Here is a 26,022-nt window from a genome sequence, read left to right on the forward strand (position 1 = left end):
CTGCATCTGATATCATTCGTTTGGTGTTACCAAATATTTTAAAAATTTCTTCTAAAGCACGAATAACATGTTTACTTGATGTATCTGGGATAGCTTCAACAAACACAAATTTAGAAAAGGCATCAATCAAAACCAAGACGTATTTATTTTGAGATTTCGTTAACACAATTGGCCCTAAATGATCGGCATGGAGTGTATGAAACGGTCTAGCATATTTTGGAATGGAATGTAGATAGCCAGGCTTTTTTTCTCCCGGTTGTTTATGGTATAAACAGGCAAGACGAGCCGCAATGTATTTCTTAATAAATCTTCGCATTCGTGGAAACCAATACCGTTCTTTTATTCTTTTAATTGTTTTATCCAACGCAAAATGTCCAATATCGTCATGATTCATTTTGACAATTTGCCAACGACAATTTTTAGGCACATACCATCTTCTACCATATTCTGTTATTTTAGAAACTTTGTTTCCTCTTAAATCATATTTCTTGAAAGTATCCTTATGATTTTCCTGATCTCCCGACAAAAGAATATCTTTAATTTTTTTTTATTTCCATATCTGTATCCTGTGCTTCTCTTAGATAGTCGTCTTCTTGGATGAGCATCACTTTAATTTCAAGACTTTCCTCTGCTTCAGTTCTTTCAAAGTTCCTACTTAAGGCATCTACATGTTGTAGTTGTACTCCTGATTTATGTTTTATTTTAAAACAAAAATCTTGTAAACACAAAACCCATCTTGCTGTTCTTGGGATTATTGTTTGTTTTACTAATGCATTTTTAACGGAATTGCAGTCTGTTATTACAGTAAAAGATCTTCCTGCTAAATATTATCTATACCTTTCTAGGGTTTTGACAATAGCCAAAAGCTCTAATTCAAAAGAATGATATTTCTTTTCTTCTTTTGTGGTTTGCTTGCTAAAATAGGCAATTGACTTTTCACGACCATCAACAATTTGAGTTATTATGCCTCCAAATCCTTCTCTACTTGCATCCGTGTAAACTATTATGTCATGTTTCGGATTAAATATTGTTAAAATTGGTTCTGAGACTATAACTTTCTTTATTTCTTTAACAATTTTTGTTTCTTCTTATGTCCATGTCCAATTTACATCTTTTTTTTTATCAATAAGAAAAGAAAGGCTTGCGAACGATGAATTACTCTTTCGAATAATATTTGCATCCAATAATTCTTGTACTGTTTTTTGTAAAATTTCTTTTTCAGCTGCAGGTGTTCTGTAGGGACGAAACTTAACTACATCTGAACTGGTAATATCGATTCTCATAACAACAGAATGCGATTTTTTTTTAGAGCTTTCAAATTTGTATAAAAACAGTCCTCGTGATTTAGCAAAATATTTTCCAACATCATTTTCTCGTGTTTAGATATATTTCCGGTACTTATTTCTTTATCTAAGTCTCTCTTATATTTAAATGTTAAACTATTATCTATCCTATAGTACATAATATTTACATCTTCTGTAAAATTTCTTCCTATTAGAAGGTCATTAACCCAATCTTTATCCATGACATATAACATAATATTTAATTCTACAAAATCGATTTTTATTTTAGCAAATACATAATATTCAACTGATAAAGAATTTCCCAAAAATCCAGAAAGTTTTACATCTTTAGTTAACGATTTTGTTTCTAATTTAAACTTATCTGCCAATTCTTTTGAAATTAGCGAACAATCGCTGCCAAAATCAATGAATGCAGTATGGGTGTTCATTTAAGAAAATAATTTTATTAAATTTATTTTCGGAAGAATCAAACTGTATTTGTTTAACAGATTTATTTTTTTCTAAATTTTTGTTCGTTTATTTACTTTTATCTCTTGACATTCTTTGTTCTTTTTAAAACAGTATTGTTCAATATGACCTTTAATTTTAAAAAAAAAAACCTGCATATTTGGTTTCTGTGGTGACAATCTTTTTTTAAATGACCCTGAATTCCACAGCACATACAAGGTTTATTCTTGTTAAATTTGTTATTAACAAATTTGTTATTATGTACAAATTTTGATTTGGAAAAACAATTGGATTTGTTAAATCAGGCAATTTTTCTGGACTTTTGTGATAAAGCTTATTTCTTAAATAAACTGCCAATAAATTGACATCTTTGATTTGAGCAACTTCAATAGCAGATTTAATATGTTCGTCTCTAATAGCACCATTATTAAAGAAATCTTATCTGACTTGGAAAAATTTACTTTAAGTTTATTAATTTTTGCTAAATGTTCAAAATAAAATTCATATAATGAAGAACCCTCTGTTGGTTTATGATGGGCTACGTCCATAAAAAGATCATAAGTATTTCGTGTACTTTGAAAAGTATTTTCTAACACTGATCTCCATTGTGCCCAAGAAAATTGAGACCATGCAACTTCATTTTCAATAAAACTAGCGTACCATGTTTTAGAGGTACCTCTAAGCTTAGAAATCGCTTGAAATATCGTCGGTATACTGCGAAAACCAGGTAAATGACAAATTTTAAAATATTGAGTTAAGTATACCAAAATTCTCAGCTTTTTCCGCTCTACATACAGGTAAAACCAAATAAATAATACGACTTACCATTCAGCAGATAATTTGTGTAATAAACAAATAAGTTACACCTAATCAACTTTTCGTTTTCAAATAAAACAATATATCGCTACTTACTTCCATAAAATTAAAGTTCTGTTGCATGTAAAACAAAGTAAGCCCACATATATTATTATGCCGGACAACAATATATTTCTACTACTGCAAACCATATTCAGTAAAAAGGTGATAAGTGTCTTTAATACATTTTACGTGTATGATTTATTAAAATTTCTCTTCCATATCGACTAGTAAAAATCTTTAAGTACACTTACTTCATTCTACGTGTTCTTTTCGTTTTTGTATACCTTGACTACCTTCTCGGCGAAGAATCGGTAGACGAAATTGTTGTGGTTTCACTACTGGAACTACTATTTCGCTTGGACTTTTTCCTTTTCGGCATTTTGGACACTTTCAATCACTTAACATTAAAAACAGTTCACTAAATTCTACCGTAGGTTCTTTAACACACTTCTGATATCGTCTATTAAAATAGTATCGTCTATTAAAATAGTTAAAACACGTATTTACGTAAATATAGCTATTTTATTAAATTAAATCAAACTCGTTCACAATGGTCATAATTAAATCACACCAATTTATTATCTCTCGTTCCGCTGTGTTTATGTGTCATCACCGAACTACTCGTGACCATATAAGGCCATTAGTGACCCAAGCCAATCACCGTATTAGAAGTTGAGTGTGACTTCACAATGTCATAACAGAACTACCAGTATTCCATCTTAAGCTGATTAGGACATTAGGAAGTTAGTGACTTAAGCTGATCAGCGTATTAGGACAATAGTGTGACTGCATTTATGCATCGGATCTATTTGAGTTATACATTGAGGCATAATAAATATTTACACATAATAATTGCATCATAAAAGATACTAGCAATAACTGAATAAGTGTGAAGTGTCAAGTTAAACGTTTTATTACATTTTATGTAGGAAGTATGGATAGGGAGTATATTTTTAACGATATAATTTGCCTATCACATTGGATATCACTTATAGGGGGTTGAAAGTGAGGACTGAGCAATTATTGGGCTGGGTAAGCAAACAAACCGAAACGTCTGCGAACGGCCACTCTTGTTTTGGTTGGAGAGTTGGGTGGTAAGTAAGTGAATAACGGATGGACTGGGAGGGGGGAATACTTACATAGATTTCCAGGGCAACACACACAAGAAGGTTCCTAAACTATTTGAAATGGACGCCGTTTAAAGGAATTCTCTTGCTGGATGGAAAGAAAGGCCTTTCTTTAAAAAAAAATATTAAAGGGTAAAAATCTTTTTAAAGGACAACAAGCTCCGGCGTTGGGGACACTTGAGGGAATTTAAGTTATTATTAAAAATGAAAAATATCTAAATTTCTCAACGGAGCTTACATTGAGATTAACCTTTAAACAAAACAATTCAAAATTATGGTTATCTACCAAATGTCAGAAAAGGATAATACTGACTGTCATAAATATGTCCAAATAAAATATTAAACCTTTTTGAAATATAAAGTTTAATTATAACAGCTAACTTTATTTAAAAGAAGACTAGTATGACAATTAGCTAATCCATAAAACATAATTTTATTTATTTATAATTTTTTAGTTTTTCATGAAAGCAAATTTTTTTATTAATGAAAAATTGTTTATTTTTACTTTGAATAAAAAGTAGCTGGTATCACTGGCTGTTGTATTTCCTTGAAACTTTTTGGGATTGGAATTGAATCAAAAACACTGCAAACAAACACAACTGTGTTACACACAAGTTGCAAATAGTCTGGGGTGACCATGGAGCGTAAAAATGGAAAAATCTTGGGGAGTTGGACACTTATTCGGGCTTCGGATTATCCTGGATGACAACAAACTGCAATCTTCAAAACTTGGCCACTCAATTCCTTCTTAAAACCATGTGGACCTCTTAAATGGTTGAACATGCCGTCTTGCAAATTTCTCAACTAGGGTACAGCATAAACAATCGGTGATTAACTCAACAAAAACTGTCAAATAGCATGTTGAGCATAAATTCACCTCTCAACAAATTGCCGGCTTTGAAGACTACACGCCGCAAGCTATCTCTTTCAAATCCAAATCTCAACTCACTTCACTATTTTATTTACTTCACGCCACAAACATTTATTAGACTAATTCTCTACAATTTAATTTCCCTTATATATGTTTGTCGAATTCTCTCAGCGAATTGTCGCCTCGTTTAGCAGGTTTCTAGACCCTTCAAGACGCCAGGCTGTTGGAATCTCGGCACTTAGATGAACACCTGATTTAAATGGTTCTCATAGCATGATTGGAACAGTGTGGAATGATCTAGACTAGACAGGTAGCTTCTTTGAACGTTTGGTAGGTTCAGAGTATCGGCGGTAGAATGAGGATCAGTAGCGTAGCGAGCAAGCTGACGTAACATCGGTTAAACTAGATTTACAGTTTTGCGTTGTCTACGTTTCTCCAGTACAAGTTGGCCTGTTTTTATTTATGTAAATAATATAAATATCAAATATTATTTTGATAAATATTATCTATTATGTAAAATACAATAGTTATATTGTTATTTCTTTCTTCAGCCTACTACTGGGTGGATTGTCATGCAAGAGGCGCACTACCATCTACAGCCCTTCGAGGAGGTGTGGATATCGATGGAGCTGAAATATTTGTTGGTAGATCTTATCACGAAGGTGACTGGCTTCCGGCTAAGGTTATCCCAAGCAAGGATGTCGCCTATGTGGCTTACAACGGAGGAGAACACGCTAAAGACCAGTTTCAGGTAAGTTATGCCAATAACTCTAATAGGCATTAAAAATATAAAAAAATGTAAAAATATAAAAAATATAAAAATCATAAAACATAAAAAATTATAAAAAATTATAAAAAATTATAAAAAATTATAAAAAATTATAAAAAATTATAAAAAATTATAAAAAATTATAAAAAATTATAAAAAATTATAAAAAATTATAAAAAATTATAAAAAATTATAAAAAATTATAAAAAATTCTTAAAAATTATAAAAAATTATAAAAAATTATAAAAAATTATAAAAAATTATAAAAAATTATAAAAAATTATAAAAAATTATTAAAAATTATAAAAAATTACATAAAAATTATGAAAAATTATAAAAAATTATAAAAAATTATAAAAAATTATAAAAAATTATAAAAAATTATAAAAAATTATAAAAAATTATAAAAAATTATATAAAATTATAAAAAATTATAAAAAAAACAAAAAATTATAAGAAATTATAAAAAATTATAAAAAATAATAAAACATTATTATAAATAATAACAAAAATAATAAATAAAATTAGTTAAAATAAACAAATTTTATAGTCGTTTATAGATAAGTATTTATAAATGTAAGGTTTTTAACGAAAATTAATTAATATACCCTCCCAGAATTCATGATTCATTTTAGAATATAATGATAATCAAAATGAAATAAATAAGCATAAACATTTAACAAATTTTGAAAATTACTAAAATCAAAAGAAAATTTTTAAAGAAAAAATTTTTTTAAACCTCAAAGAACTTAAAAATGTAAAGTGTTATTACAAAAAATATTAACAATTAAGTAACAGTTGACATAAAAGTTTTATTAAACTACATAATATACACTTGAGTGCAAAATAATTATTTTGCGATAGTATGTCTTCTGTTTCAATCTAAAAAGTGTAAATTTAAAAATATTTAGTGTACAATCATTAACCTCATTATTGAGTTTAAAAAAGTTTTGTTTTTTGGTCAATCGGATGACGTATTACAAAAAAATAATGCAACACGTAGAGTGAGGGGTCAGAATTTGTCTTATTGAAATCGACACTCACCGACTTAACACGTTCGACACGTACGTATCAATTTTTATAGTAACCCACTAATACATAGTTACTTAAGTTCGCAACTGCATTACAAATGGATCCAACATCTGTCAAAGCAGCTAAAGCAGCAGCATTATTTAGACAAGGCCTAAGCCAGGTCGTCTTGGAAAATCGACTAAATTTAAGCCAGTCTGCTGTGTTTCGAGTGTATCGTCGGTACCAAGATACTGGTGATTGTATCTTCTGACAAGGAAGAGGCCGTAAACGAATAAAAACGGAGAGAGATGATCGATTTCTTGTATCTAAATATGTAAAAGTATACCTAGATTGATTAGTTATATTGCCGTTTTTCTCGCTTTTAATTCTGCAAACTCATCGAATAGTTTGTTATAATTAATAGTTATTTAATAACTCTTTCTATATAAAGTAATGATAAACTATTTAATTTTTGTTGGCCTAATATAATCTTAATTTTTTTCATTTTGGCCATTACTGAGAATGATCTTTCACAGCTTACATTGCTTATTGAAAGGGCGAAATAAATTATCAGACTTGTGTTTAAATTTTTGATAATTGCAATAATATTATTTTCCTGAATAAATGACTACATGGATACAGGCTAATAATATATTCTTTACTTTTATAAAAGTCTTAATTGAGTTCTGCTAGGTTTAAATCTTGTTCATATCATTTTAATTCCTCTATTGAAGAGTCACTAACACTACTATCATCAAAAATTGTTTTGGATTTATTGCTATATAATAGTTTTATATCCCTCAGATCTTTATGCAATCAGTAAAGAAAACAAAAAAACTATTAACTTTGTGCTATTTATGCTTTTGTGCTTTTAATGTTATTTGCCACTGAATCGTATTTCATGTTCTGAAATTTCATTTTTTTATCATTAGTATATGCAACATCTTATACCGACTTCTCAGAGAACGAAAGGTTCTAATCCTTTCCCTTCTGACCCTGAGTACGAAAGGAACTAATCCTTTTTCGGTTTCTTTTTCATAAATTCGATAAATGTCGTCGAACGCACGTTTATAGTAATTTTCTGTAAAAACCTAATCCAAAGGATTTTATTTTTCTCACGTCCAATTGCTTGTATCGTTGTTTACCTCGAACCCTTTGGACTTTTTACCTTCTTGGAAATGAATACTGTCCTATCGTTTTTGAGTGAGAGATATCCCACCCTTCTTGGGTAGTTTTGTAAATTTTTAGAGAAGGAAGAGTACTTCTAGTTGGTCGATCTTTGAGGACAGACGCTCGTTACCTTACCGTCTCTGTGCATTTTCTTTCTAAGTGTGTATACACTTATCTATTAGAGTTCTTTTAATCTAATATCATATTAGATTAAATAGTGGTATAAAGTACCTTTTAATTTAAATAACTCCAGTGCTTGATATAAGTATAGTATATAACTGCAGTGTAGCAGTCAATAAGATTTACTGTAAGTAATCATAGTATCTTCAATTATCTGGGCGAATAATATGATATGGTTATGGTATCATATTATCTTCAATTATCTGGGCGAATCTACGTTCATCCATGTCTTCACCTGTAGTTAAGAGTAACTACTGATTTTTGCATTCAATTTAATGAACATTCAATATTTTCTTACGAACTTTCCATCAGCTACTAAGAAATTCTAATAAATAATAGTTACGAACATTTAATTCTCCGTTAATCATTAAACAACAGTGCGAACAGATAATTAACTTAACCAGTGAGGGTTGGTTAAATTTTTATTTCTGTAATCTTGTCGTATTCTTTGAATTTAACTTTAATTAACTTTGTGTTTTTTATTATTCATTTTATATTTACTATAGCCAGTAGCCAGTATCTCGAGATATGCCCATTAAACAGCAAAGAGAGACTTTCTTTAATAGAAATCTGATGCTGTATATTTTTATACAGCATCAGATTCTCTTCGCTGATAATTTAATTTGTGTATGATTCCATTATATTGTATTTGTAAAGGTATTTATCAATCATAATGCTGTTTATTTTTTATATGTATACCACCATTTAATAATTGATGGTGTATTTTTATTACTTGAGTGTACATTTAGCCGCCTATATCATTGTGTTGTTGAATATACTGTTTTTGTTTTATGTATGAATTTTATTTGTCGACTCCTAACAAGTTTCCTGATATAACAATAACTCGGAATATTTGCTTTTTACCTTCAATTATTACTATACCTTTGACCAGGAGAAAGATCAGGTTGATTAAGTTTCGTAGGTAAGTAGGTGGACGAAGTCCACCTAATATATTTCTGATTTGGTTATATAGTGTGTTGACCAAATTTATTTAATAATTAACTGTTGGTTATAATATATCTTTTTGTTTATTTCGGTATCTTTTCTAATACGTATTATCCTGTCATATCTTTACTTATTTCGTCCGTTGGACCCATTCCCGGTTCCAAAAGCTAGTTTCGAACCCACGACTCGCTCTCCAGCAACCATCTGGCTGCCGTCCGCAGTGTCTCCATTGGTGACCTTTCTAGCACCATCCAAAAAAGGTTTCCGAGGTTACACATTTTCTGATTGTTTTGAATGAATCTTACTCAATGAATCGTATATTAAGACTGCTGTATTTAGGTATTCGTCTTTTTGTTGAAGAGTCTTATTTGAAGCATTTATTTTCTCTAAATTCTTTTCCCATATAGTAAGGAACAGTACAAACTCAAATGTATCAAGTTTTTTATGTAAACCGGCAGCTTGGGAACTTCTTAATGGTTTTTCATCTTTGTTTGAGGAAAAATGACGTAAACAATGTTTAATTTCTTCATAATTTAACGATTTAACAGTATCAGAACGAGCAGACCACCTGGTAATACTCAAGTGTTTGAACCTACAACATTTTTGTAATATGTAGAACTTAAAAAACTAAGTAAAATTTCTGAAATTGAACTGCTATTGAAAAAGGTGCAAATTTTCATTTTTCATGAAAATACCCGCAGCAGTTTTTCTATGTACATTTTTCCATTCATTCTGCATTCATTAGAAAATAATTAACAGACGTAACCGTACAATAAGTTGTGGGTTTATCAGCTAACTCATCGCTTTTCACTTTTGCTCCGCTATTAATTGTTCTGCAGAAGGAGGCAATAGTAAATTTTCTTGGAATTTGTTTTGATTCATCAAATAGAAGATGATTCCAACGATCCATTTATTGATTTTGGTAAATTTTTTATATAATACTCTCGCATGGTGTCTGTTAAGAATTCTGGCCATAATGCAATATCGTTTACAAAATTCTTAGTTTCATCATTACTTTGAGATGATCCTAACTTTATATTTTCTCCTTTTGTTTCATCTTCACAATCGAAATTGCTTGGTTTTTCCTGCTGGTGTTTTTGCAGCATAGTTTCGTACCCAAGTGATGTTTCTGGAGTTTGTGCAGGTGAAATCTGTGATACTTTAAATATGTAACTACTTATGTCTTTTTAAACACGGGCATAATAAAAGCTGGATATGCGCGAGTCTGGATCGTATTTACACACATCGACACTATGTGTATATGTGTGACTATGGATGAATAAGTAGGTACGGGAACGCTAGTCCAACCTTGTCGACTGTATCAATCAACGATTCGGTTTAATTTGGACACGTTTCAGCAATAATTATGAACATTACGTTTTTTTGTTAAATAAAAATTTAATTATAAAATTTAATAAAAATTTTTAATAAAAATCAATTATAAAAATTAAAAAATTAAAAACCTAATTTTTGGGCCCCAAAAATTACGGACCCTAGGCACGTGCCTAGGTTGCCTAGGTCTTAATCCGCCCCTGGGACACCTATATGATTTTTTTTTCTTATTATATATCACGTTGTAGAGGTGAGGTTACTTCTACGATCCTCTTATTTTATCTTAAGTACTATATATTTTTGGAAACTATTCGTTTGCACATTATCTGACTTTTAGATATCACCGTTAGATTAAAACAAAATAAGCAGGAGATTACAGATATTGTTCATTTATTTTATTTTAAAATTCGAATTTTATAGCCTTATATTTTTACTAAACTTTTGTTTGAGTAAAAATTTAAAAAATAGATAAAGTAAATCTTGTCAAATAAATGTTAAACTTAGAAAGCAAGACAGCACAGAAATATCTCACATTTTGGATTGGACGCAAAAAGCTTTTATCTCCATTCTCTCTGTACTTGTTTCGGAGGGATTAGACCCGTTGCAGGATTGCTGTTCCAGGTAAAATCTATAGAGTGAGCCAAAATATAAGTTCTAAAATAAACAAATTCGTTAAAATATAGAATATATCGATTGCTCTGTATTTATTTATTTCATGTGTGGTATACCTGGACAATATAGTTATAAATGTTAAAAACATACATCAATGCAGACATCAACAGTTTAATTGAGTTTAATAAATCTTAAGTAGTTTAATATTGCAGCAGAGATAGGAACTAGTGTTATTCAGAATATTATAATTTTATGTTGAGATTATTAATTCACTCCAATGTCAAATTTTTGGAAGAAGTAGACCATATTACTAGGTATGCCGTCAGAAGACATTCTATCAGAGTGTGCCTCATGATTTGACGAGGTTTTCTCACTCACATAATTATTTTCGGCTCAGTCTCCATCTGTGTAGTGAGTCGCAGCATAGCCCATGAAATGGTACGATTTAGAGACTTCTCATCAAAAAGTGTTAATGCGAGCACTGGGGGTTCATGGTTATGTGAGATAGGGCTACACCTTTCCATCATTCCTCCCATTTTGCGTGTGCGCGGTAGCTGAAACCTTCCTTGTTGTAGTTGGCTTGCTATAAGATTTGAAGGCGATCAGGATTCAAGCCCCTTCAATGCGATGTCTGGAACATCTATATGAATCGGTAGTTTGGGTTTCACAATTATTTTTCTGCATTCCTCTTATGTTTACTTTTTGTATGAAATTTAAAATTAAACTGGTTTTTGTTTGTTAAAGATCAATTTTGTAATACGTTGATCAATAAGTCCCGGGCCTAGCCATTAGATGGTGACTAATGAATTTTTCGTATAACATTTCGGTATTCATAGCCTTCAAAAGTACACTGCCAAAATTTCATATCATTTGGCTTATTATTTACTAAGTTGCTTGATGAGTGCTTAAAGTGATGCTACTTTTATGATTTTTATAAACAATGGATTCAAAGAAATTTTTTGTGTGTTGATTTGATACTGTTATTTGATTGGTGAAAATACGGTTCATACTGAGAAATGGCTCAAAAAGATTTACCGGGACTCTGCTTCATTAATTACAACCAGTAAATGATGGTTTGCCTAGTTTAAACGCGGTAGTACCGACACCAATGATGCTGAGCGTTCTGAAAGGCCAAATGATGCAGTTATTCCCGAAAGCATAAAAAACGCTAAAAATTATTATGGAAAACCGCAAAGTAAAGTTGCAAGAGATAGCTGACACTCTTAAGCTATCAAAGAGTAGCGTTTTGGCTAATACACAATAATAATTGGGTATAAGAAAGCTGTTTTCAAAATGGGTGCCAAGTTTTCTCACACCAGAGGAAAAACAACAACGAATTAATGAATCTGGGCGTTGTATGGACATGTTTAACCAGAATAAGTCAGAGTTTTTGCATCCGTATGTCACAACGGATAAAACCTAGATCCATCGTTTCAAAATCAAATTGGTAGTCGTCTGAGTGCATAACAGCACCGAGAGAAAGCCGTTCAAAGCGACCAAAAACGCAACAAACCACCGGAGAGGTTATTGCCTCCGTATTTTGAGACCCTCAAAGAATTAGTTTCATTGACTCTTTGAAACATAAAGAAATAATCAACAGCGACTACTATATTGATTTATTGAAGCGTTTGAAGACCAAAATCGCAATTCAATGGCAATATTGCACGAATTGGGCTTTGAATTGCTTCCACATCCACCGTATAGTCCAGATCTAGCTCTCAGCGATCTGCCTTCTCCATGGCAAGAGATATCGCTCCGATGAGGAACTATCACTGAATCTGAAGCCTATTTTGAAGGCAAAGATAAATCGTTAAAATAGGCGGCGCAGCATCTAAAAATTAGAAAGGCGTTGGAATTATTGTATCGCCGTTAAGAAGAATATTTTCATGATTAATAAATAATTAAAAAAACATGTTGTTTTACTAGTTAGGCCCGGGATTTATTGATCTATGTAATACATTTTATGTTTGTCCATCAATATTTCCTCAATATTTTGGTCATTTTGCATATCGAAACCTCCAGGCTGAATTTTTAATTGACTATGTTTAGAATGACGATAGTTATCTAGTACGAAGGGCGTACTAATGTGATTTGAGCAAATTTCTGCACGTTTTAACATCTGATCTAATAGGTTTGGGTAAAAGATCTTAAAATTTCTAATCGTTCATACATATAACAGATAATTAAGTTCCGAGACTTTAGTGCTATTATTTTTTATTTGTGACAGGGGAGTTCTGTAATTAAGATACAGGTTTTACCGCTAGACATAAATACAATAGGCTCAACGACTCTCTGGTATAGATCCCGGCCAATTAGGAATTTTCAGTTTCTCTTGCACTTGCCTCATTATAAATATTTCCACTTCCACTTTTCCACAATTTTTTTTAAACACAACTCCATTTATCTTTTTGAAATTTGTAAGTCACCCTTCACTTGCCCAAAGTTTTTGATGCTTAGAGTAGACGCGAACTCTTTTGCTTTTTCCTTTAACAAGTTTCTGCTAATAGACACTTTTTGTCCTCTACACTGTCTTAGCCTAATGACCAGACTTTCTTCCAAACGAGGAAATTCACCTGCAGTAGTTCTTTTCCGTACTCCAGCAGTTTGAGCAGCATTAATTTTCTCCTTGTGCTTTATTATGGTTGAGAGAGTACTCAGAGGAATCTTAAATTCTTTTACAGCATTACTTTTCTTCTCACTTTCCTCTACTTTTTGGAATAAGTTCTTCTTTCCAGCAATCGTCAAACATTTATACTTTCTAGGGCTCATTACTAACAAAATTTTAATCTGTATACCAACGAAAGAGTAACAGTAACTAATAACTAAACAAACCAATTCCTGAGAAGTGTGTGTGTCAAATATGCAGTCAAATTAATCATAACAAAAATAAAGGTGCACAATTTTTTCGCCTCTTTCTCTTTACAACTTTGAATTTGTCTAGTGTTGGACGCCGATGAGTTCGAATTAACGCGTCGTTTTGTTATATAGCAATGATTTTTTCGTTCGAATTACCAAGTGCATAAAAATGTATTGATTTAGTTCGAAATATAAAGAGATTTTGTAGGGAACTCGTGATAACTTTGAATTATAGAGAGGTTCGAATTATCGCAGGTTTGAATAACGCGCGCCGGCTGTATTTTTAAGCTGTGTTTTTTAGGCGCTGAATTTTTTTGTCAAAAAGCACATAAAAAAGATACAAAATAAGGCTGTTTTTTTTTCATCAGCTCTAAATTTCTACCGATACGTTTACTTTAAAATTAGACATTTTATTGTTATAAATATGTGTAATTATCTAGCTATATTTACGTAAATTCATCGTACGAATATAATCTGTTTTCTGGTAACACAATAAGAATGAAATGTAAAATATTTTATAAAAATTCAACTAGATTTAAGAAATATATTTGGGTCGCCGTATAATTTTCCAACAACATTTCAGGGTATTTAATAATGGCAGTCACGCACCGAAGAAAATCCCTTGGGATAAAGAGGTTTTCAGGCGTAATTCGTTTTATACGAAACAGCCAGGAAATGTTTGTATTTTCATCCACTTCCCGAAAAAGCCGGGAATAAAGCAGCAAAATACCGATGTTTGGCTGTTTCACATCTATCAAATATATATATATATATATATATATATATATATATATATATATATATATACATATATATATATATATATATATATATGTATATATACACACACATATATATATATATATATATATATATATATACAAAAATATATTTTCTTTTTTAACAATCGTGCTAGTACAGCATTCGCCAAATTAAACAGTACCGAAAGTGAACATTGTCATTGTGTTAATTTTTGAATTTACTTAATGTATATGTTCAAAATGTGCTCCGTTGAGGCGCAAACAAACTTTATAACTTTTATGTTATTTTATATTTATAAAGAGTGCTTGCTGCAGTTATTAAAAACAGGTTATTATCTTCTGTCGTAGTTCTCCAATATATGCTGGTAAAACTTTTGACTTAAATACTGATTCCTTCAGTATGCCCCAAATGTATGCATCAGGTGTTGTCAGATCAGATGAGTGAGCTAGGTGCTGAAAGTCTGTTCTACTGTAAATTATTCTGTTTTCAAAATGTGCGTGAAGTAAGGTAAGCGAGCGTATAGCTGTTTGGCACTCTGAGCCAATCTGTTGAAACCATTGCCTGTACATCTGCAGATTTCGTGCGCTGCAAAAACTTCCTAAATCTCTAATAAAAGGTGTAAGAATGTTCTCCATATAATGCTCTTGATCAACAGTAACTGGATAGTCGTTTTTATCTTCACAGACATATACACAGCACACGAAATGATAACTTCGTTTTTTTTTTTGGGTGGTTTCTCTACAATGATATCTGGGCATTCAAATCCAAGAAATTGATTTGTTTATCTGTTGATATAACCGTTAAGGTGAATGACTTTTTTCAATCTTCTTTTAAATTTTCGATGTATGTCAGGGATAAACCCAATGCAATGCAATCTTTCAAAAATAAGATTTTAAGGAAGCTTCATTTCTCTTCATCATCAATAAAATGAACATAATCAATGGTGAGTAACCGGTCACTTCATGGTCAGAACTTCTATAGGCTAGCAGGAATAGAGGAATTAGAGTATCCCAATCTTTTTAATTATCAGCGACAAACATTGAGAGGTATTAACAAATGGTTTTATTATGTTTTTTGACCATTTAACCGTCTGATTGTTGATGAAGAAGCGTAGTGCATCCATAATTCTGATTTAATATTTCGTTTTTGATCAGAATGTAACTCTAAAAGAACTTCATGTCTTGATAAGATGAGTGTTATGAATGCTTCTGCTACTGTACTAGAAAGAAGAAAGCACCGGTTTCTTAATTAGAAACCGGTGCAATTTTAAGCCGTTTTGAAAAATAATCCATTGCAACCATTAAGTACTTGTTTTATCTCTCTGTCGTCGGAAGTGGACCGAGAATATCCACTGCAAGTCGTGTAAAATGCTCTCCGGAATGATATTGTGTCGTTTTTCCACTACTTTTTGTTCTAGGAACTTTTCTACCATTATATACATTACCTCTATATCTCGGCGACAATTGATCCAGTAAAATTTGTCTCGAACTCTGGCCAGTGTTCTTTTGACTCCAAAATGTCCTCCAGAAAGGCGTTCTGAAGGCGTATGAAGTTCTTGCAACACAGTTTTAACGTGTAATTTTGGCAGTATCACTTATTGAACTGTACGTACTCCATCGGAATTTTTTCACTTCCTATATAATAGACCATTGGACAGATATAGAGATTTCCATTGGGTCTAGCACGCTTTATAGTTCCACTATATTTGGTTATTTCTTGCTAAATAAGTCTTACTCCATTTGAAGATATTCTTGTATGACTTTTAAGTTATTATCTTTCTTTTGACTCTTTTTAAGGTTTTCCTGGAAATTATAATCATTATCTTCTTCGTGTTTAACAGTGGTCTTCCGGAGACTTACTTCTTTGGTTACATTCTCTTTTTTTTCAAGAGGACAATGGCTTTGAAGTTGTAATTCGTTCAAAACGTCTTAAAATTATTGTAATTATTTATTTAAGTTATTCTGCAAAATCGACACCTGTTCTCTTAACTTTTCTATTTCATTTTTACTAATCGCTAGTTGTTCCTTAAAATGAGCAACTTAAGTATGTTTTTTCTTTCTGTGGTCAGTTGTGGGAAATCAATTTTTTAGAGACCTATATCCACTATTATTACTAATGGGACCTTCTGACCTCTTTGGTTCTTCTTTCCTTGCTTAGGGTAGGCTTCTACAATTATTTTGCAAATGTCATATTCTTCCGCAATTAAAACACTTGTCGGTTTCTTTAAGATTTTTGTTGAAGATTTTGTAGTACGCTTAATATGTGGGATAAAATAGGTTATCTGCGGTAGTGACTATTTCCTCATTTTTTCAAAATTCTATTGCTTTTCATTTTGGCCGAGATCTGGAAATACTTTTCGCCGCTTCATACTCCTGGGCTGAGATTAGTGCTTCATTTAGTGCAGATGCTGTAATCGGAGAGCTTGTTGCATTTCAATATACTGTAGTCCATCTATAAATATCTCTATACCAATCTGTTCCAGAATTTCGTTATATTTTTGATATTGGACTTTCAGCTGACTTTGCAAAACCTGCTTTAGATCCTGATGACTGGGGATGCAGCAAGACTAAACAAGAGAAAATCTCGTCTTGTCTCGAAAAAAATCTTGAAATAGTCTTGATCTCGAACCCAAAAATCTAGACTAGACCTGTAATGATTAATCGATCTATTAGATCAGGCCTGTAAAAATCATTCACATTTCGGCTCGATTTCGGATTGTAACGCCTATCGCTGCCCCACAATCGCTGAACGCTGAACGGTCGAGCCGACGATCGTACGGTCTCAGATCAAAGAAGATTTCTTCTTGTTCTTCTTCTTCTTATTTTATGTAGACATGACTATGTCTGTTTTTTAATGTAAAGTTGTTGTTCCATCGCTTCCCAGTGATCGTCTTCCTGCTGGTTAACCTTTTCTCGCAGTCTTTACTAATCTATTTATTGTCATTCGATTTATATGATCGTTCTATTTTTCTCTTCTAATTCTTATCCAGTCCTTGATGTTCTCCACCCTGCATCTACGTCGTATATCTATAGTTCTAGCTCTGTCCTATAGTGTCTTACCATCTATTTTTTAAGAGTTTTCATCTCTGCTGTTTCTAACATTCGTTTTGTCCTCTTCGTGTCAGCTCGTGTTTCTGTCGCATATATCATTATTGGTATGATGACTGTTTTGTAAATTCTGCCATTCAATTCTTTCCCCATATTTTTTTCTCCATATTGTTTCATTCAGGAATCTGCCGCTCTGTTTGCTCTATTCACTTGATCTTCCACTTTCACAAGACTGATGTCAACGATAATGAAACAACGATTGGCATAAAGAACTTGATGAATATTTGAATTCTAAGAGAATTTGAATTCTTTATATATATATATATATATATATATATATATATATATATTATATATATATATATATATATATATATATATATATATATATATATTATATATATATATATATATATATATATATATATATATACATATATACATATAAACTTCTTAAACTGGGAGATTATCTAAGTAAAATTCTTAGTCCACTTGGTTAAAACCTTCAACAGTTGCACACGTATTTTGATTGCTGCCAAAATCAGCTCTATCATAAGCCATTTGACTGTTTATCCAATACAAAACTCTTCACAGCGTAAGTATGATATTTGTTACATCACATCAGATTATTGGTATTAATCTTCCCTTTTCCTTTGTTATATAAAGTGTTCACAACAATAAAATGGAGCAAGCTTTGCATATTAACTAACCAAAACTACATATATTTGTAACGAGATACAATTGATACACTCGTGTGCTATGTTTATTTAAATACTAACTGTTTTATCTATAGATAATTAAATTTTATTTTAGGTTCTTTGTGAACAACGGTTTGATTGGGTGCCTTCCGGCAATGGTCACGTTCCCTTTGGTGCTGTAGAAGGAGGAAGAACTTCAGATGGAGAACCACTCTACATTGGAAGGGTGTATCATTTAGGATCTCACACCGTTGGAAAGGTATAATATGCATAAAATATTTAACAATAAATGTATATATTATTAGATAAAAGGCTTTTGTGGGTATTTGGTAAACTTAGATTTATTAAAAACTCATACATCGAAGTAAAACATTCCTGTTGTAAGTGGTATATTTAATTAAAATTAAATTTAAAAATCCAAAAGGCTTAAGATTTGAACGTTTTTTGGACTAATCAGTCTATCTTTGGATCTGCAGTGGACTTTGTAGTACTTGCAAAATAATCTCAAAACCAAACAGTGGTTGGCTTTACATGGATTGATCCATACTTGAAAATATTAAATTATAAGGCAGTATGCCGAAGAAATTAGATCGACGGTTCACCTCGGTTGGCAATCTAATTGCATCGGCATACTGCTATCTAATTTAATATTTTTAAATATTGTTTACTCCATGGAAACTCAATCACTGTTTGGTTTACAAAATACTACAAAGTTTACTGAAGAAGGACTGATTATTTCGAAAACGTTCTGAACTGCATCCTTTTCGATTGTTAAATTTAATTTTAATGAAATACACCTACAACAGAATATACCTACTTACAACAGAAGTGTTTTACTTTGATGTTCAAGTTTTTTAACTATATGGTATACAACCAACTCTCGGGAATTATCCCTTTTTAGTTCTTAGATTTATTCTTCCTGCTTTGGATTGTGTTTAGGATATCATGTCCATCTTGTATAGTTTGTTTCTTAAAAAAAGATTTTCTTTTATGTTACATTTTTTGTTTATCCCAATATTTCGTTCTTATTGATATAAGCTTTTTATCTATTGTTTGTTATTTTGATACTTAACATTTAGTCAGTTAAGTAGAATTAATGTTTCTTGCATAACTAGTTTTACATTATCTCCGAGTTATCTGTTTCGTCACTGGATTTTACCACCTATAAAGTTCCTGTTCCATTTCTACATAACAGAGTTTCACGTTCAAATAAATGTGTGATAACAAATACAAACCTCATTGTAAGTTTGAAATCGACATTAACGAGGAACTTTATTTTTATAACTATATAGAAAGATCTTTTTGTTAGAGTTCGTTATCTATAAAGGTTTTTGGCCACTACATTAGAGCAATTTATCATGTCTATAATATATATATATATATATATATATATATATATATATATATATATATAAATTGAAAATATATATATATATATATATATATATATATATATATATATAAATGGAAAAGGATAATAATTTTTCCATTTGTTTTAAACGTTTCAACGTTTGGCATTCCTTTCTCAAGGTAGCTATAGCTTCCTCCGTGGTTGGTGTTAGTTGTTGCCCTGGAAACCATCAGGGTCTTCTAACTCTAATGCCACAAATTGGTTGCATTGCTCCTGTAGTGATCGTTTCCCAAGTTAGTATGCTCCACTAACTTGGCCGCACCGTACTGAAGACGACCAATAGTCAGAAATACATATATACGGTTGCCTTCCATCGATATACCATTTTTGGTTTTCTGTTTTGCGAGACATGCCATTACTTTTTACTTATATTTATATATATATATATATATATATATATATATATATATATATATATATATATATATATATAATATATATATTCCACACTCTGACAAAACAAAACTACTACCTTAATTTTTAAAACTATCCCTAAATTTTAAACTATTATACTTAATATATATATATATATATATATATATATATATATATATATATATATATATATATATATATATATATATATATATACCCTAGAACAACAACGTGAAAGTAGAGTTACGATACTAACAACGTGACGTCGTCTATGACTCCAAAAGAACTGGCCGTAAAGCATAACAAAAGTACATTATTTTTTAAATAATGTGTTTTAATTTTTGGTTATAAACATATATATTTATAAATTTTATACAAAAATGTTTTTTTTAGATCAAATATACTAAATAATACAATAATACTTAATAATACAAATCATCATCATCATCATCCAGCCTCAAGAGTCCACTGCTGAACATAGGCCTCTTCCTCATGTTTCCAACCTCGTCTATCTTGCGCCGCTCTTATCCAGTTTTTATTGAGTCTTCTTAAATCGTCAGTCCATCTTGTAGGTGGTCGACCGACGCTTCTCTTGTCTTCCCTTGGCCTCCATTCCAATAACCTCTTTGTCCATCGCCCATCTGTCATTCTGGCTATGTGTCCTGCCCATCTCCATTTTAGTCTGGCTATCTTCTCGATGATGTCAGTCACTCCGGTTCTTCTCCTGATGTCTTCGTTGGTTATTCTGTCTCGCAGAGTTATTCCTAACATCTCCGCTCCATTCTTCTCTGCGTGACTCTCAGTTTGGTAGCTGCTGCTTTTGTTAAGGTAAGTGTTTCTGCTCCGTACGTCAAGACTGGGAGGACGTACTGATCAAATACCTTTCTCTTTAGGCATGTGGGCAGCTCACTTTAAATAACAAATAACTTAAAATAAAACTGGTACTGGATAAAAGTATAAAAAAATATTGACGATAATTTTTTGACAAAATGCAACAACTGAACAAAATTTTTTTATATGTAATGACACATAAAAAACCAAAGAATACACTTTTATAAACAAAAAGTAATTTACTTGCAGTCACTGCAAATGCACAGGCGGTGTTCGGCGCAGACCATTTTCGGAAAGTGCTCACATTTATCGCGCGCTTTTCGGTTTTTGCTTCTTGGGCAAAAGTCACAGCAACAAAATTGAACCGGGTGGCTTTTGTTCTATTATTTCTTCATCTTTACAATTTAAAATGTCGACTGTTGTTAAATGGCAGAGTTGATCAAACGTATCTACACCACCTTTTGTACTATTGTAGAACAAGATTATCTCTGGCTTTTTCGATTCTTCATCTACATCATCTTGAGTATGCATAGACGATAAAAGAATAACGATTTTATTTTTTCTTGGAAGTAATGTCATTAAAGTTTTTTTCTCATCAAAAGCAAATAGAGATGATGAAATTGGTTTTCCTTTTGTTTCAATTAGTTGTGGTATTTCTGGCTTGTTTTTTCTAAGCGTTCCCACTACAGTAAGACCTTTTTCTCTTAACACTTTCGATACTTCAAACAAAGTGAACCAGTTATCCATGGTGCAATTCCTATTGGTTCCATATATATCACTTGTAAGATGCAGTACATTTTGTGTTGGAATTGTATATTGTAAACAACGGACTTCTTTTCCTACGTAAGGCTTGGCCGAACACATATAATATGTCTTGGCATCACACATTGTTACAATTTGCAGCCCATATTTATCAGGTTTATTAGTAATGTACATTTTAAATGGACATATACCTCTAAAACCTAACAAACTTTCATCAATGGTGACATATTTGGACGGAGTGTACATCTGTCTACACCGGCCCTCGAAGATGTACCAAACTTCTTTAACAGTTGACGATTACCTACATAAAAACAACTTTAACTTGAGAATACCTATCAGAAAAATCATAGCACGTGATTCATCTTTAAAAAGACAACCACATGCAATGATCACAGTAAAACTTTCTTGTTAGTGATTCCATAGTAAATTATGAGGAAAAAAACAAAAAAAAACTGATAATACTGTATAGCCCAAAATAAACAGTACCGAACTTGTAATTTTATTATTGTTTTAAACAATTTATATGACACTTAAGCTCTTCTCCTCGCTTAAGACAGACTTCATACTGATGTTTCAAGTTTCTCGTCATGTTATGGAATAAAAGTCGTCTCAGGTCCGCGAAGAAGGCTCTAACGGCATCCTTTAATTAATCGATTCAAATGCCGCAGTTTTAGCCATGGCCCAAATGTATGCGTCTGGAGGTGTAAGGTCTGGAGAATGTAAAGGATAAGGGAAGTAAGTATATTGTGAAATATATCTGCTTGGAAAATGTCCCTGAACAACTTGACGAACTGCGACAGTAGTGTGGCAAGTTGCCAAGTCCTGCTGGAAAAATCGGTCTCGAAATGACAAATTACGTGCACGACAGAATTGACGTCGATCAGGGATAGAGCGTGTTAAAATTTGTGTTTACCTCTATTGATTAGGTGTGACTTGCCTACCATTTTCTTTAATAAAATACGGATTCTGTGCCCCGAAAATGCACACCACACTCACCTTTGCACGATGTAAAGCAACTTCTTCTGGTCTTCAACTTCAGCTGGTCTGGCAAAACCCAGAAACCGATTTGTGCGAAGATTGTTGATATACCTGAATCCCATACGAAAATGCACCCAGCTCCTTCAGGATTCTTTGCAAGGAAGTTCTTTTTAAGCAACGATGCAATGCTGTCATTGTCTGGCTGGCTTTCGGATTTTCCAAGATTCGCTTAAAAATACTTTCATGGTTATTGTTGTTATTAACTGTCCTGGGAGGCCCGAGATTCCTTTTCGTTGGCACAATATATTACACATATTTATAAACTTTTTAATAATCTTTAAAATTACAGCATTACTTGGAGAATGTTTATTAAACTGTTGTGGGAATTGATCACACACGTATCCAAGATTTTGCACCACGACGTCCCGATTCCGTATGAGCGAAAATAATGCTCCAACAGAAACACTTTATCCTCTGTAACACTATTTTTAACAATTAGGCCTTACTAATTAATTTTTTAAGGATTACTTGACAGATATATACTAGTTAATTTGGGTATGGCAGTACGCACAAAGAGGCTTCATTGTTTCAGTTTTAGTACTGTTTATTTCGGGCTATACTGTACTATCCCGACATGGTCGGGATAATATTTGGTCTTACACTTAGTTTACTTTCAATAAACACTAAACTCTTATTTTATATGTATGTTATTTAAAAACATAATGTCCATATGTTATTGACTTATTTATAGTGGTATTTTTTATTGATTTCTTCTTTTAATATAGGTAACCAGATCCAATTGCATTACATTCAGCATAATTAGAGCCGCCTTTTTGATTTTTCCCTTTTTACCATCTATTTCTTTCAGGACTATATATGAATGTTTTCATTGAACCGTATGCTTATTTTCTCATGCGTGTTTACATATTTGAGATCTATAAAATTCTCTATTTTTAATATAATATTGATGTTCCTTATTCTAACATTTTATGGTCTTGACGTTTCACCTAAATAAAAATGATCGCATTCATAAGGTACTTTATAAATACAATTCTTTGTTGTTTCTTGTTCATTGTTGGGTTTATTATTTATTTTTAATACACACATTTTTATTTTCTTATTTCGAATTAAAATAGTAATTGCCACAATTAGGATGCAACAAGAAAATAGTTTCAGAACAATATTTTTAATTTCTCACACAAATAATTTATTTCTCTTTCATTAAGTAGATTGAATAACTCTTGCTGTTCATATTTTTTGAAGGACTTTAATATTTATCCAAGTTGTATGACTGACCATGATATTCTAAACATTTGTCGATAACATCCCAATTTAAATGATTTCATTATCTTTTCTAACGCTTCTGTTATCTTCTATGAATCACCACCATAAAACACTGTAGAAAACATGCAACACATTAGTACTCCAGTTCGAAAATGTATATTTAATTTATACTCCAGTCGTCAGAGACGAAAATGCTCTAAAAATTATACGAACAAGCTGGATTATGCTGAGCATATTAATTTTGGTACCCCAAAAAAGATGCAAAAAAGTTTACCACTTTTACCCCCGAGTTTCTCCCCGAAACCCCCTTCGCAGGGGGATAAAAACGCAAAAAAATTAATTTACCAAGAATCTGTACACCTTAGAAAAAATGTTTCAAATAAAAAATGTAGCTGAGATAATTTTAAACAAAAATGTTAAGAGTTCAGCTTTCGTACACAGTTTTTGTGTTTTGCCATTTTTATGATTCTCACGAGATCAATACAATCTATTCCTTTCATTGACTGGCCACTGAAGTTTCAGTTACTAGAGCCTAAGCTTTAAAACCTATTGCATGAAATTTTAGTTTTGAGATTTGGTAACAAATGTGAGGCATTTTTTTGTGTTTTTACCCCCGTGTGAGGAAGGTAAAAGAGGGAAAAAAGAGGGGTAAAAGTGGAATTTTTTTATCTTTTTTGGGGACCCAAAATTAATATTCTCTGCAATATTCAGCTTGTTTGTATGATTTTTAGGGGTCAACTATTATATTATAAGAATTATTATTTTTTCTTTTAATTGATTTATTTTTAATTTTTGTGGAGATTTGTCACATTTTTGCTGTTGATATTATGTTGTCTTTATAGAAGTTTTGGGGAACCTGACGTTATAAAATGTATTAAATTAGCACGCCTTCGATGGATAGGACATGTAATTAGGCGAAATGAAGATGCAACGATCAGAACAATTTTCGACCGAAGAGGACCAGTGGGAAGACGAGACAGAGGAAGACCAAAACTTAGGTATCAAGATAACATAGAGGATGATCTAAAATCCATCCGAGTTAAAGCATGGAGAAGAGTTGCCAGAGACAGGGGCGAATGGAAGATTGTTCTGAAAAAGGCTTTGGCTCATAACGAGTTGTAATGCCACTGATGATGATGATTATGTTGTCTTTATATAAATAAGTTATTTTCTAGTATACAAAAACAGTTATTTATTTCCAGGTACATCCAAGTCACGGGACATGTTATATTCCGTTTGATGGTAAAGAAATTGGATACCCTCACTATGAAATATTGGTTTTGAGATCTTGATGAGATTACAGTTTTCTCATGTGTGCAAGTGTTAGCAGAAAATGGGTTTCTTTTATATGTAAAAGAAAGAACAAATTAATTGTTTTATATATTTAACAACACAATAAACATTTAAAATCATTACTTTTTATTTACCCTATTTTTAGATTTTGTTTACCTTTTTGTTATTGAACTGACTGCGTTATCAGTTTGAACTGGTTTGAAAGTTTTATTTAGCTTTTATTTAATATAATTCACTCTAAGTCAGCAATCTATTTACCAATGTTGGTATGGATTTAAGGATATCTTTGGATATGTTGTAAAAGGTCTACAGTAATGCGAAAAACAAGCCAGAATACTGTCAGAATCGTTGGCAGATGATGACCTATGTATATTCTGTCACCTAGAAGAAGAAACAGCAGATCACATTTTGATAGTGTGACGGACTGGCAAATACCCAGTATATTACAATATTTGGATATGCTGATTTACTGTTTAGCAATAGCAATTGCTAATATTATGGGCATTAATATCAAAACACGACGAAGTGTTTTATATAACAACATAATTATAACGATAACAAAATTAAACTCTGGGGAGGTGTTCAATTCTGTTCACTAAGGAAGATTAAACTTTTGCATATTTTTGGGGTATTGGGGAATTCATTCGATGGGTGAGAAGTAGAGAATTAATCAAAAGAGCAAAAGAAATAATGCTGAACTCTTTGAGACACTTATAACTTCCAGAAAACAACATAGTTGAAAAATACCTGGATACATTTTAACAAAAACTCTTAGTTTATTATCCGCCACTCACGGAGATACAAACTTAGGAACAACCGGAAATAAGACAATACACTTTTTGAGTATTTAGCGAAGGCGTTCTATAGAAAACTCAATTTCATTGTAAACAATGAAAAAAGGTACCCAAGCCAAGAAAAAATTCATTAGTTTTAGGAGAAGCAACTTTCTATACCAGCTGGTCTAAACGCCAATGATGGATGCATTAAAGATATGGCGCACAACTGCCAGCACTACAAAACTACTCCCTTTGAACCCTTCGCCACTAAAGAAGTTTTGAACATTATAAAAGAGCTTTATAACGGAAAATCTTCTGGACCA

The 26,022-nt window shown here is 31.7% G+C and overlaps 1 protein-coding gene across 1 annotated transcript in view; it reads left to right on the plus strand.

Moving 5' to 3' along the window:
* The window catches only part of LOC140437496 (natterin-4-like), a 49,269-nt gene extending 24,227 nt beyond the window's left edge, over nucleotides 1-25,042 (plus strand). Inside the window, exons 2-4 of the mRNA XM_072527058.1 lie at nucleotides 5,159-5,358; nucleotides 18,105-18,248; nucleotides 24,833-25,042. Coding sequence (XP_072383159.1) covers nucleotides 5,159-5,358; nucleotides 18,105-18,248; nucleotides 24,833-24,922 — 434 coding nt within the window. The 3' untranslated portion in view covers nucleotides 24,923-25,042. The remainder of the gene's footprint in view (nucleotides 1-5,158; nucleotides 5,359-18,104; nucleotides 18,249-24,832) is intronic.
* Nucleotides 25,043-26,022: the final 980 nt, after the last annotated feature.

Source organism: Diabrotica undecimpunctata, chromosome 3 (assembly GCF_040954645.1).
Source record: "Diabrotica undecimpunctata isolate CICGRU chromosome 3, icDiaUnde3, whole genome shotgun sequence".
Lineage (NCBI taxonomy): Eukaryota > Metazoa > Arthropoda > Insecta > Coleoptera > Chrysomelidae > Diabrotica > Diabrotica undecimpunctata.